Here is a 13,995-nt window from a genome sequence, read left to right on the forward strand (position 1 = left end):
CAAAGAGCAGACGCTGTGAATCACTCCGGGAAAATAACACGAACTGAACAACAGCGTCCCGGACAAATTCATCTCCTTACATGATGACTGTTGAGTGAACACTAGACGAGCGCCATCAGCTCCTCTTATAGACACACTGCGCAGTTTTCCGCGGACACAGACACATCCTCCGGAGCCTCTCAGAGTTGTGTCAGTCACTTACTGAGAACTGACTGACTGACTGAGAGTGTGTGTGTGTGTGGTTCTGGTCCTCAGGGATGTGTCATGGCATCGGTTCGGGTGGCTGTGAGGGTCCGGCCCATGAACAGACGGTGAGTGGGTCTTAAACACACAAATAAACCTATAAACTAACATGTCCGTGTGAATAATCATGTCGCAACAGCTGCGGAGTGAAATGCATAAACACGAAATACACGTCAAATGTTCTTATTATTAGCATTAAGCATGTATTAATATTCTGTTTATTTGGGAAGTTGTCATGTCGCGGGTCAGATACAAACCTGAGCTGACAGTTACCCACTGCGCCATGGCTCTGACCGCATCTTTGGGCGTCAAAGACACATCAGCACGACCATAATGCTGTCTATTTAGTTAGCTAGGTGTGATTTGGTACTGGGATCTAATTAAAAGAACCAAACAGATCAAAAGTGAACCGGATGATTTTATACTGTTCCTGGTCTTGAAAGTGTATTAAAATCTCTTTTTAGTCGGGGTGTCAGTCCCCTTCGTCCTAAGACTTGTTTTTTTTATCCTTTTTATTTTTACAATATTTGATTATCATCATACTATAAATCTAAATTTGTTAACAATAATAATAATTATTATATAACTAGGCATTATAATTTATTATATTATTTTTAGTAATAATAATAATACATTTAAAATGACTAATATTTATACAAATATTATAATAATTTTTTTGCCTTTAATGTGCAGCATATAATGATTTTAATGAATGTTTAACAGTAATGTGAATGTCATCTTGAAGTCATCAGTGAGTGTAATAAGAATTATAAAGATGCTGAGAATTTGTGGAATGCATGCAAGTCTGTGTGTATATATTTACAATACAGCTTCAATATACAATGCATTTCGCGACAAAAAATAATTCCAAACAGCACTGTTTTGCGTGTCTGAGCAACATTACAGTGCTTCGTTCCTGAATGAATCAACCGTTTAAATGATTCGGTTCAGTCGCAATGACTCACTTATTACCAGTGACTTTCTGCTGTCTACTGGTGGTTTTAATGTCACATTTAAGGTCTATTTTCATTTTTAAATATCAGTATTCAATGCTTTATGTTTAAAATGTAAAAATATGCATTTGTAACTGGTTAAAGCACTCTATGTCCCTCTGAGCTGCATTAAATAGTATGTAAACACATCTAAATGCCACTTCAGATGCAACTTCTGCAAAGATTCATTTTGATGATACTGGTTTCATTTGTTTAGTAACAGCCTAAATGTGTATTATCTTAATTGACTGATTAAATGTAACAATTTGACTCAAAAGATGTACACTTTTAGAAAAAAAAGCTTTATTAAAGGTAAAAATCAATTTAAACTTAAATGAAAAGATTAAGTAATCACTGATGTGAACTGACCACAGAATACGAAGAATATCAAAAACTGCAGCTGTCCACGGTAGTCAGACATCAGCACAATAACACACTCTGCAAAATGTCGTCTAATTATCATTATCGAAAAAATATCAAGATATCATTTTGCATCATATATGCAGCTCATTCTTTCTGAAACATCTCCTGATCCCAGGGATTTTAACGGGAGTGGCTACCTGCTTTGTGCTGCTATAGTAGAGCAAAAATATGTGCTTTACTTTATTTAGAATTTTTCTGTTCATTCCCATGTCTGATTCAGATTTTATATACCTAATAAAATTGACAAAAAATATTAATACTGAGACCCAAAATTACATTTTCACTTTAAATATTTTTTTAATAATTGTTTCACTGATTACTTAGATTGTAATGGGGAAAAAAACCCTAAAAAACTTGTGGTTTCAATTAGGGGTGTGCGATATGACGATTTTTGATCGTGGACGATAAAAATGTCTCCACGATCTGCTTTTGAAGAAATATCGTAGTATCGTGCTGCAGCGCACATTATATCAAATACAGTTCTGGCGCCGCCGTCTCTATATACTGTACAACACGACACACAGCAGTAGAGTTACTCTGACAGGGCACTGCACTTATTCGCGATCGCAAAAGTACATTATTTGCACACAAGCCTTGCTGGTTAAATGTTTAATTCGTGCGCTGGTCTGACGTGCGCACACTAAAACGCCTGTCTAACAGCGCCTGATTACTCGTCAACTAAGTTATATTTTGCGCTAATACTGTCAAAACACACAAGGTTTACATACAGACTCAGTTGGTTATCTCTAAAATGAAAGTAAATAGTTAAGAGAGAAACGGATGGGTGCCTGTATATTAGATGCGTGCAGCTCTTAAAGGGACAGGACACTAAACATGCTGTCGACTGTCATTAAAGGGATAGTTCACCCTAAAATTGAATTTCTGTCATTATTTACTCAGTGGAAAACCAAACAGTTGCTGGTCCACATTGACTTTGATAGTAGGAAAGAAAAATCCTATGGAAGTCACTGAGGACCAGCAACTGTTTGGTTTTCCACCTTCTTCAAAATGGCATTTATAAATGTTCAGCAGAAGAAAGAAACTCATTCCGGTTTAAAACAACTTTTGAGTAAATGATGATATAAAAATACAACATTATGACAGAATTGACAGACAGATGACAGAATATTAATTTGTGGGGGAACTATTCATTTAACGTTAACAAAACAACAAAACACAAAGAGAAAAATCACTCACTATTCTTGACTGAAAAACTTTAATACAGTTGCTTTAGGAATCAGTCTATCTAGTGTTTTATTTTTATATTTGTTCATTCAATTTCATTGAATGCTCTGCTAAATACACCTATTGTACCTGGAAATAAAGCACTGTTTGTTTTATTTGTATATTATGTGTATTTGTAATGTGTATCTTTGTTCTTATTTTTTAATAAGAAAAATAAAATAATGACAAAGATTTTTTATCTTCGCCCACTTTGGCCTAAATATCTGCCATGCATCTTTGTCTTTCTAGTTTGGCTGTAATGCTCAGACAACTTGTAAAACCAAAATAGTAAAACTAACAAAGAATCGGGATAAAAATCGTGAATCGTGATATTTCTATAAAAAATCGTGATATGATATTTTTCCCATATCGCCCACCCCTAGTTTCAATCTGCTTTCCACGTTAAACAGCTCATAAAAGCATCAGGTCGAAAATAGGCTCCTAGTTTGATCTGTTGATTGGTCTAAATTAAATAGTCTCCCTCGAGAGTACATGCTTATGGACGATGGATTTACAGTGTGTGTGAATAATAAATGAAGTGCATAAATATATATTTTATTCATGTATTATGGATTTTTGGCACAGGGAGAAAGACCTGTCTGCCAAATGCATCATCGAAATGGAAGGCAACAAAACCACCATCACCAACTTAAAAGTATGTAGCATTGAATATCTCTAAATGAAAGGGTTTCACAGATGAAATGACAATTTTTGATCTAATTCTTGTGCTATTTTTATAACAGATACCAGATGGAGTGACTGGAGACTCTGTAAGGGAGAAAGCAAAAACTTTCACATATGATTTCTCTTACGACTCTTCGGACGGTAAAAAATGCAGCTTTGTCTCACAAGAGAAGGTCAGTGGAAATATAAACAGTGCTGACTGTCTAATGAAGATTGCATGGGTTTTGTCATTAGCAGTCAGTTATTTAAGTAGTTGTAAGAAATGTATTAACTCTTAAATTGCTTGATTTATAAAAGAGTAATAAAAATGTATAAATAAAATATTAATTGGCTAAAAATTAGAGCGTGTTTGTAGAGGAATTATTATTTTTTAAAACTCTAGCACCGTTTGTCTATTATAAAGTAATCAGATCTCATTAGGAGCTAATCCTCTTAGCATTTGTGTTCAGAAAGGTTTGTTATTCAATGCTCAGACGTAATAACAATCTTAGGTGTTGTGTTATATAGTGAAAACTAAAATATTGGTATCCAGGGCTGGTTTCACAGAAGCAGATTAAATAAATCCTGATCTTAAAAGGATTGTAAATGCACGGCTATTATTATATCTTGTCTTTATGATTAACTTTGAGCTTTTTCAGCTTTGCATTGGTGCATATATTAAATACTGTAATATCACAGGCTTGGATTGTGTGTGATTTCAGGTGTTTAAGGATCTGGGCACTGATGTGTTGAAGGCAGCATTTGAAGGATATAATGCCTGCATCTTTGCTTACGGCCAGACTGGATCAGGGAAGTCACACACCATGATGGGCATCCCTGTAAGCCTTTTTATTAATACAGGTGTTTTCTTTTGCCAAAACCACAGTTGAGGCTCTGTAATTTCAAACATACTTTAGTAAATCTCTGAGGCGGCTGATTTATCACCCTTGACTGCTTGTGGAGTTATTGAGCTGAATATTGGCTCTGATTCATGATTTGCTGTGCCGTAGGGTGACGTCGGGCTGATCCCACGGATCTGTGAAGGATTATTCAGCCGAATTTCAGGAATGACTCGGAGAGATGAAGCCTCTTTCCGTACAGAGGTCAGGTGAGTTGAGTTCAGAAGGCATATTTGAAAATCCTGCAGTATTCGAGAGCTAAAACATGACAAGTCAAATGGTGAAGTGTCATCTTTCTGCACCAATTAGGGGTAGCAAACAAAATTGCACAGAAGTCTTCAATCAGGTCCCGTCACAAACTTACACAGTTATTGCTTGAGCCTGATTCTAGTTCCATTTGGTGCTGCTAGTAGCACAGAAATAATTTTTCTTCACATGTACATCTTCAAAGTAAAGGTCTGTTGCAGTATGCATACACAGAAAAAAGACTTCTAAAACCGTCATATTTTTCACAGCTATTTGGAGATTTACAACGAACGGGTGCGGGACTTGTTAAGGAGAAAGATGGCAAAGACGTATAACCTCAGAGTCAGAGAACATCCTAAAGAGGGACCCTATGTAGAAGGTAAGAGCCCGACTTCAAACATCTCTGCTAATCAATACATAAGATAGACATTGTCACAATAAAAAAAAATCAATAGTTCTCATACAAATGTCACAGCCAAAACAACAAAGATGCTATAAATAACACCCCTCCAATTAAAAAATTAAACATTAATATAAATATTAACAAAATAATGAAAACAGTGGCACGTAGCCCTCTGGTATTTTTTTAAGTAAGTGTTGCTTTAATTTTTCAAGTAATAATTTAATTAATATTAAGTACATATCGTAATATTAAGTACATAATGAGTAAATATAGGAATATTAAGTAAATATTGAATAAATATTTTAACATTAAGTACTGCTAAATATTGCAATATTGTGTATTGCAATATTATGTAAATATTGAGTAAATAATGCAATATTAAGTAAATAAAATGTATTTTATATTGCAATATTTACTCATTATTTACTTAATCTTGCAGTAATTACTCATTTAGAAAATATTGCAATATTATATAAACATTATGTAAATATTGTAATTTTAAGTACCGGTGAATATTACGTTATTTATTATATTTATTAATTATATTTATTTTATCTTGCAATATTATGTAAATATAATATTAAGTACTACCAGTGAATATTACAGTATTACGTAAATATTACAATATTGAGTAAATATTGCAAGATTAATTAAATATTTGCTTAATATTACAGCATTTACTTATTTACTTAATCTTCAATCTCATTCAGTAAATATTGCAATATTATGTAAACATTATCTACATATTTTGAGTAAATATTGCAGTGATATTTAAACATTAAATAAATATTAGTAAACATAAAATAAATATTGTGTATAAAACACTTTGATGTTCCATTTAAAGGTGTCTGCATGTATAGTTGCTGTTAAGTTCTTATCAACACTTCCTCTTTGATTTCAGACCTGTCGAAGCACCTCGTGCAGAACTATAGTGATGTGGAGGAGCTGATGGAGGCGGGAAACATCAACCGCACGACGGCCAGCACCGGCATGAACGACGCAAGTAGCCGCTCACACGCCATCTTCACCATCAACTTCACACAGGTGACTGTAAAGCGTAATGCTTCACATTATTGCCATAGAATGTGGATTTGCAAGAGCTGACCCAGCTGAGGAATCCATAATGTCATCAAAAGAGATGCAAAATACTTTTACTAGTAAGTAATATTAAAAGGATAATATCATGCATTTTGTTATTATGTCCTTCCACTCAGGCTAAGTTTGATGCCGAGATGCCAAGTGAAACGGTCAGTAAAATTCACCTGGTGGACCTGGCTGGAAGCGAGAGGGCCGATGCCACAGGGGCCACTGGTGTCCGGCTCAAAGAGGGCGGCAATATCAACAAATCACTGGTCACTCTGGGAAATGTAATCTCCGCTTTAGGTGAGAGCTGCTGTTGTGCTTTGTCACACTTATTGTCTTCTCCATTTCCTTAAATTCATCTGAACTTTTGTGTAGAGAGTAAAATTTTGTCTCTTTTAATCTGTATTCTGTCTTTGTAGCTGATCTGTCACAGGAAGGAGGAAACAGTCATTTGAAGAAGAAGCAGGTGTTTGTTCCTTACAGAGACTCAGTGCTCACGTGGCTCCTGAAGGACAGTCTGGGAGGAAACTCAAAGACCATCATGATCGCCAGTGAGTGAGGAATCACGTGACACTCACATTGACTGGATCTATAAAGTTACATAACACTTATGTAATTCATACAGACAATGGCTTGAAGGAAGGAAAATAATTTAACTTTTACTGGATGGTTAGACCACATTTCTATTTCTTTTTTACTTGTTGGAGAATCTTTTTGTGACTCTTTTAGAGTCATTAAATCAGTTTTTATTGAAAATGATACAAAATGTGTTTTTTTAAATATGTAATATATGAAATGCTATATAACATGAATGCAGAGATTACATTTCTAGAAACTAGAAAGTGATTGTTGATTTTTGTCATTGACCCAGGTACCTTTTTTTTTTTAGAAGGATTGCTGTAGGATTTTGTTTGGAAAGTGTTTTGTGGATTGTGTATTTTGAAGGAATATCATGCATGTGATATCTCAAATATTTCTGTCCAGCTATATCGCCTGCGGACGTCAATTACGGCGAGACGCTGAGCACGCTGCGCTATGCTAACCGTGCCAAAAACATCATCAACAAACCAACGATTAATGAGGATTCCAACGTTAGACTCATACGAGAACTGCGGGCAGAGATCGCTCGGCTGAAAGCACTGCTCGTGCAGGGAAATCAGGTCTGAACGTGAATTTGACAATTATTGTTTATCCTAAAAGATTATAAGCCTATGTATTTCACTTGCTTTTAGAGTTGTGGAGCTGCTTTATAACTGAAATGAGTTTTGCAATATTGACAGTTAATGAACTGAATTGAATCAATATTGAAGTGATTTAAGGACACTGTTGTCTTCTGTTGAGCTGCTTCTTGCTGGATTTTGAACTTGTTTCATAATTGATTTTTACACAGTTATTGAATTAAACTGAATCAATACTATTATTTTTTTAGAGCTGCTTTATAGCAGAATTTGAATTAGTCTCATATTTTGAGAAGTTTGCATCATTGATTCTGTTATTTTTCTGATTACTTTTGATTAATCTATAAACACTACATAATCCAAAGCACTACATACATGAAGATGACTTGACTTGGCTGTTATATTTTGTGTGACTTTTTTTTCAGATAGCGCTGCTCGATTCCCCAACAGCGTTAAGTATGGAGGAGGAACTGCACCATAATGAAGCCAGGGTAACATACACCCTTTCATAATCGCATAACAACAGCTCTTGTACACTCTCCTCTCAGCTGATGCAGTCGCACTGAATAAACTGGTTCTAAAGCTACTCATTTTCATACACTGATGCCCATGATGTGCTAAACAGCAGGGATTTGTTTGCTAATAAATGCTGTGTGAAATTCCAAAGATGAATTTAAATGTCGGTTATGGCATGTTTTTCTGTCGCAGGTGTTGGAGCTGACCAAGGAATGGACGAACAAATGGAACGAAACACAGAATATCCTGAAGGTTTGTCACCAGCTGTCAGACCAACTTCTTATTTTTATCACCTCGTTCTCAGAGCCAGGCTTTGAGTTTGTGTTTTGGCCTGTGTGTTGAACAGGAGGAAACTCTGGCTCTGAGGAAGGATGGAATCGGAGTGATCCTGGACTCAGAGCTGCCTCATCTCATCGGGATTGATGATGATCTGCTCAGCACCGGCATCATTCTCTATCATTTAAAGGTAATGAACATCCGCCAGTGTTCATCACAGTACGGGTACTAGTAGAAGAGGGAGGTGCCTCTACAGCTGAATCAATTCACTTTTATGATGTTGTTTGTTTCATGTGATTACTGTAGCACATGATTGGTTTGTGTGTGTTTGCAGGAGGGAAGGACATACGTTGGCCGTGATGATGCCACTAATGAACAGGACATCAGTGAGTTTATTGACAGAACTCTCTCTCTCTCCATCTGTTCAGTTATGGTTCGATTCAGTCTCAATACACAAACTTGGTAATAATAAGCATTTCTAATGGCATCATTTATTCACCATATATTTTCCAGAATTATCTTATTAATTAAATCTCTATAATATGAGATTTTATTTTATTGTTGTAAATGTTTTTTTTAAAATGTTATTTCAAAACGTGGGCATTGAGTTGTGCTGTTTGACTAAATTAATTATATTAATGTTTGTGTTAATTATTTTTATAATGTTACTGGTAGTTTAGTTGAGGACAATTATATAAATAATCAGGATTAATCATGTAATTATGTTTTCTCACAAAGCATGTGTCCCTATGAATTTAATTTTTATGGTAAATTGTCCGTACTGTCAGTACAATTTAAATTCCATGCAACCTCATTTGTATGATGATGCATTTATGGGTAATTCATGCTAAACATGAAATAAGAAAAACAGTGCATCAGTTATATGCATTTCTTTGAATTACGTTCTTAAAGTGATGGTTTACCAAAAAAAACAAAATTCTATCATTTATTCACCCTCATGTTGTTCCAAACCTACAGTATATGGCTTTCTGCTGCAGAAAAAACTGACTTAATTTCTGAAAATAACTTCTTTTATGTTCCACAGAAGAAAGTCATACAATCATACAGAACGACACGAGTAATAGATGAATGAATTTTGTCTGATCTATCTCTTTAAATTACTATTCAAATTACAATGCTTCAGCCTGTTTGTTTCTTCATTCAAATTCAGGAATTGAAATGTATTTGGATTGCCGTTTTCAGTTCATTTTCAACTTGGATTTCAAAATCACAACCCTCAGTTCCAATTCCAACTCAAGAACTGAATTTGAATTGAAATCTTTGCCTGACCCTAACCCAGATTTTGCTAGTACTATCTGTCATAAAGGTATTTTCTCTTTCTCTTTGCAGTTCTTCATGGTCTTGGTCTGGAGAGTGAGCACTGTCTGGTAGAGAACCAGAACGGAACGGTCACTCTCATTCCTCTGAATGACGCTCAGTGTTCAGTCAATGGAGTTCAGATCACTGAGCCCTGCCCGCTCAACCAAGGTCACATATACCTTTCTTCGAAAATGTCATCTTTTTTTTTTTTTTTTTTTTACTAAATAAGCAATATGAATGCAGTTCCCTCTCGAGAGCAGTCTCTCGACATGGCGTAAACGCCTTGGGGACTCCCTTCCTTCCTAACCTACCTAAAATCTTATTTCACAATGCCAGTGAAGTTGTCACTCTCACTGGCCAATGCCAGCCAAGACGGCTAATAGGGGCGGGGCCCCGCCGCTATATAATGCGCTGTTTAGGCGGCATAAACTCAGAATCTTCCTCTTTCACACATCCTACTGAAGACAGCTGTGGAGAAGACGCAAGAAGACTGATTTCCCTCTCAGCGTTCCAGCATGACCAACGTTTGCTCGCTATGTTCGGGACCCATTGAGGCCACAGACACTCACAAGTTCTGCATCCTGTGCCTGGGTCTCGCCCAGGCGGGATCTGCTGTCTCAGGCGGACGGCTTGGTATGATACCCCAATCCTGAATGGTGGAAACTTTACATGTGGATGGTGTGCGGTAAACGGTAAACCGGGGCTCGTTTTCTCTCCGCGTGGTAGACACGATTACGGAGGCGCGAGCCCCTTCTACAAGACGCCTGTGCGCCTGTAAATGGGCAGTGTTTGAGAGATGGTGTGAATCGAATGGTCGAGACCATGAAAACTGCCCCGTGTCTGACATTCTGGATTTTTTGCAACAACGAATGGACGACGGCAGTATGCCCTCCACTCTTAAGGTTTATGTTGCAGCTATATCAGCATTTCACACCGATATCGACGGGCGCTCAGTGGGAAAACACGATCTAGTTATCAGATTTTGGAGAGGTGCGAGAAGACTGAGACCCTCTCACCCTCCTACCGTTCCAACCTGGGATTTGGCTCGCCTTCCCACCCTTCGAGCCACTTCAGACTGTCGGCTGGAGGGAGCTGTCGCTTAAAACCGCGCTACTACTCGCCCTTACTTCGGTCAAGCGCGTGGGGGATTTACAAGCGCTCTCAGTGAATGCAGACTGCATGCAGTTTGGATAGGGTGATTGTAATGTCACACTCAAGCCGAGATTGGGCTACGTGCCTAAAGGCGATAGTGCTACATCGCTCTCTCATTAAGAGGCTTGCCATCGGACATGGATTCTGAGTAACCTGATTGGATCCCTAAGCGGGATCCTACATCCAATCCTCTCGAGACATGTCGCAAGGGCGTATATGATTGGTTGGGAATTATTTTTAGTGTTTTGCTAAGAACTGTTCATGTGAGCTCCGCCGAGGCTAAGCCTTTTTACTTCGCTGCTTCCACGGCGTTGTTCTATACAGTCCCCAAGGCGTTTACGCCATGTCGAGAGACCACTCTCGAGAGGGAATGTCTCCGGTTACTATCGTAACCTCGGTTTCCTGAGACGGGAACGAGACATGGCGTAGGCTGCCGTGTTTGCAGCTCAGGTCTGCTGTGCTGTTAGTTCAGTCGGAAGATTCTGAGTTTATGCAGTCAAAACAGCGCATTATATAGCGACGGGGCCCTGCCCCTATTAGACGTCTTGGCTGGCATTGGCCTGTGAGAGCTGCAACTTCACTGGCGTTGTGCAATAAGATTTCAGGTAGGTTAGGACTGAAGGGTGTCCCTAAGGCGTTTACGCCATGTCGAGAGACCGTCTCTCAGGAAACCTAGGTTACGATAGTAACCGGAGACGTTTTATGCAAAGCTGATGTTTCCCATTTATTAAACAGTAGACTTATTTGTACATTTGTGTTTCTCAGGTGCTGTCATTCTCCTCGGCAGAACCAATATGTTCAGATTCAATCATCCTAAAGAGGCGGCTAAACTTCGAGAAAAGAGAAAAGTGAGAGGAATTCATACGTGAAGCTTCAGCATCAAACACATGACATGTTTGTTAATATATCTGCTCTTCCTGTTCTCTAGAGCGGCCTCCTCACCAGTCTGAGCTTATCCATGTCTGATCTGTCCAAATCCTGTGAAAACCTCTCTACAGTCATGCTGTATAACCCAGGGTAAGCCTCCGCATGCGTGTACGTGTGTGACAGAGCGAGTGGTTTCTTCCTCCCCACGCAGCCTCCTCTTCCTCAGCCCTCCTCCCTCTCTTCCTTCCCAGGAGCCTCCTCTTTCCTCCTCTCTCCATCCTCCTCTCTCTTCATGCCCTCCGGCGCCATTGCTGGTACTGCTGATGCCCAGTGCATTAAAACAGCTGACAGAAAACTTTAATTCAAGCCCTGCTTGCCAGATCACCAGTGATCCTTCCCAAAAACAGCCAATAGGGATGCACGATATATCAGTGACCATACTGGTATTGACCAGTGGTGGATAAAGCAGTTGTAGTTTATAAAAAATTTTGAATTGGACAAATATACAATAATGACCACACTAATAATTTCAGTTGTGAGAGGCAGATCATAATTAAATTTGGTATATACCAGGGCTGTCCAAACTCGGTCCTGGAGGGCCGGTGTCCTGCAGAGTTTAGCTCCAACTTGCCTCAACCTGCATGGAAGTTTCTAGAATGAGCTTGATTAGCTGCTTCAGGTGTGTTTAATTAGGGTTGGAGCTAAACTCTGCAGGACACCGGCCCTCCACGACCGAGTTTGGACAGCCCTGGTATATACACTACCATTAAAATTTTCAGTTTGGTTTAACACTTTTTTTTTTTTAGAATGCATTAAATTGATCAAAAGTCAAAGACATTTCGAATGTTGCAAAATAGTTTAATTAAAATAAATGTTTCTTGAGAAGCATATAAGCGTATTAGAATGATTTCTAAATTTCTGAAGGATCATGTGACACTGAAGACTTGAGTAATGATGCTGAAAATTCAGCTTGCATTTTAAAATATATTCAAATTAGTTATTTTAAATTGTAATAATATTTTGCAATATTAATGCATTTTTGATCAAATAAAAGCAGCCTTGGTGACTTCAAAACATTAAAAAATTGATTTCAAAACATTAAAAAATCTTGCTGGCCCAAACTGGAGTTTGTTTAATTTTAAGTTATGGTCCATGGTTTGTTTAAGCCATTATTGGATGAAAACAATATTAGTTTTTACAGTTTAAACAATGTTTTTTTTTCTGTGACAGGTCTCACGAGTACTGAACAGATTTTTGTCATTTTTGCAGTACATTGGTAACATGTTAAGCCTAAATCTGAGCATGTGTACTTTTAGGTTGGACTAGGTTGCTCTAGTGAAAACATGTTTACATAAAATAAAAAAAATTAAAAAAGAGTCTAAACCAAATAGATTTATAATATCAGCTATAAAAAAATGTATATCGATGCATCCCTAATAAACAACCAAATGCATGTTGGCTTTTTGCATTGTCACATTAATAGAAGAATGCACAGTTACAATGAGTTTTATGAAGGTTTTGTTGGTGAGGTTGGGATCTGTGATCACGCATGTGGAAACTGATTGGCCTGTAAAACCCTTGACAGTTGTGTTGTCATGACGGATCATGATCCTGGGCAGTGACCTACTACCACACCAACTTCATGTCATGAATGAACACCAAACACTCAACTTATTGGATTTTATTATTTTATTATTATTATTATTTTTTTTTTTTTAAATGAGGTAAAGTTGTTCACACAAGAATTGTCATAATTTATTCTTTTAAATTATCCTTAAGTATTCAGACTAATAGTCTGGATTTGTGCCACAGTATTTGGTAACATTTCCTTTTTCTGAACTTCTTCATGGCAGTCTCTTCACTGAAAAGGGTCCCATCTTTCTCAGGTAGAACCAAGCACAACTAGTGTTCTCATGTTAACTGTTGTGTTTTTATATACATATTAATGTCAGTAATCATGGTTTCAGTCTCTCCATGTCTCGTTCATCATGCTTGTGAGAAGCACTTCATCATCATCATAATAACACTTTAGTTGAACGTGTGTCTCCATCTCTTTTATTTAAAGTTGTGTATTCTGTGTTGCAGTGCATGCCCAGTGCTCGTAATAATGCAGACCCTCATCCCATGCACTGGTGTGAGTTTGCTGTGGTTTGTGTGTGTGTGTGTGTGTGTGTGTTTTAAGGGTGGAAACTAATTGTCTTCTATGTTCCAGACTGGAGTTTGAAAGGCAGCAAAGAGAAGAACTAGAAAAACTGGAAAATAAAAGGTGTGTCATATGACTTATCAAACATTAATATATGGAAAATACTTGTGAAACATGTAATAGAGATAAAGCAGTTCTGTCCACTAATTTACATTTAATATTTTATTTAAATAAGCTTATGCAAATACACAAAATTATCCAAAGCAAGCTGCGTAACTATTTTGGAATTTAACTACAATAATAAATATATGTGACCCTGGACAAGAAAACCAGTCATAAGGGTCAGTTTTTTAAATTGAGATTTATA

General features: G+C 37.3%; 1 protein-coding gene across 1 annotated transcript in view; it reads left to right on the plus strand.

Moving 5' to 3' along the window:
• The first annotated feature begins 22 nt into the window (after positions 1-22).
• The window catches only part of LOC306874019 (kinesin-like protein KIF16B), a 28,282-nt gene continuing 14,309 nt past the window's right edge, over positions 23-13,995 (plus strand). The window contains exons 1-18 of the mRNA XM_079423680.1: positions 23-311; positions 3,468-3,537; positions 3,626-3,739; positions 4,268-4,384; positions 4,556-4,653; positions 4,960-5,069; positions 5,995-6,137; positions 6,308-6,476; positions 6,596-6,727; positions 7,161-7,336; positions 7,780-7,845; positions 8,063-8,122; positions 8,217-8,336; positions 8,481-8,532; positions 9,497-9,634; positions 11,384-11,466; positions 11,547-11,635; positions 13,698-13,751. Coding sequence (XP_079279806.1) covers positions 265-311; positions 3,468-3,537; positions 3,626-3,739; positions 4,268-4,384; positions 4,556-4,653; positions 4,960-5,069; positions 5,995-6,137; positions 6,308-6,476; positions 6,596-6,727; positions 7,161-7,336; positions 7,780-7,845; positions 8,063-8,122; positions 8,217-8,336; positions 8,481-8,532; positions 9,497-9,634; positions 11,384-11,466; positions 11,547-11,635; positions 13,698-13,751 — 1,838 coding nt within the window. The 5' untranslated portion in view covers positions 23-264. The remainder of the gene's footprint in view (positions 312-3,467; positions 3,538-3,625; positions 3,740-4,267; positions 4,385-4,555; positions 4,654-4,959; positions 5,070-5,994; positions 6,138-6,307; positions 6,477-6,595; positions 6,728-7,160; positions 7,337-7,779; positions 7,846-8,062; positions 8,123-8,216; positions 8,337-8,480; positions 8,533-9,496; positions 9,635-11,383; positions 11,467-11,546; positions 11,636-13,697; positions 13,752-13,995) is intronic.

The sequence above is a fragment of the Barbus barbus genome, assembly GCF_936440315.1.
Source record: "Barbus barbus genome assembly, chromosome: 8".
NCBI lineage: Eukaryota > Metazoa > Chordata > Actinopteri > Cypriniformes > Cyprinidae > Barbus > Barbus barbus.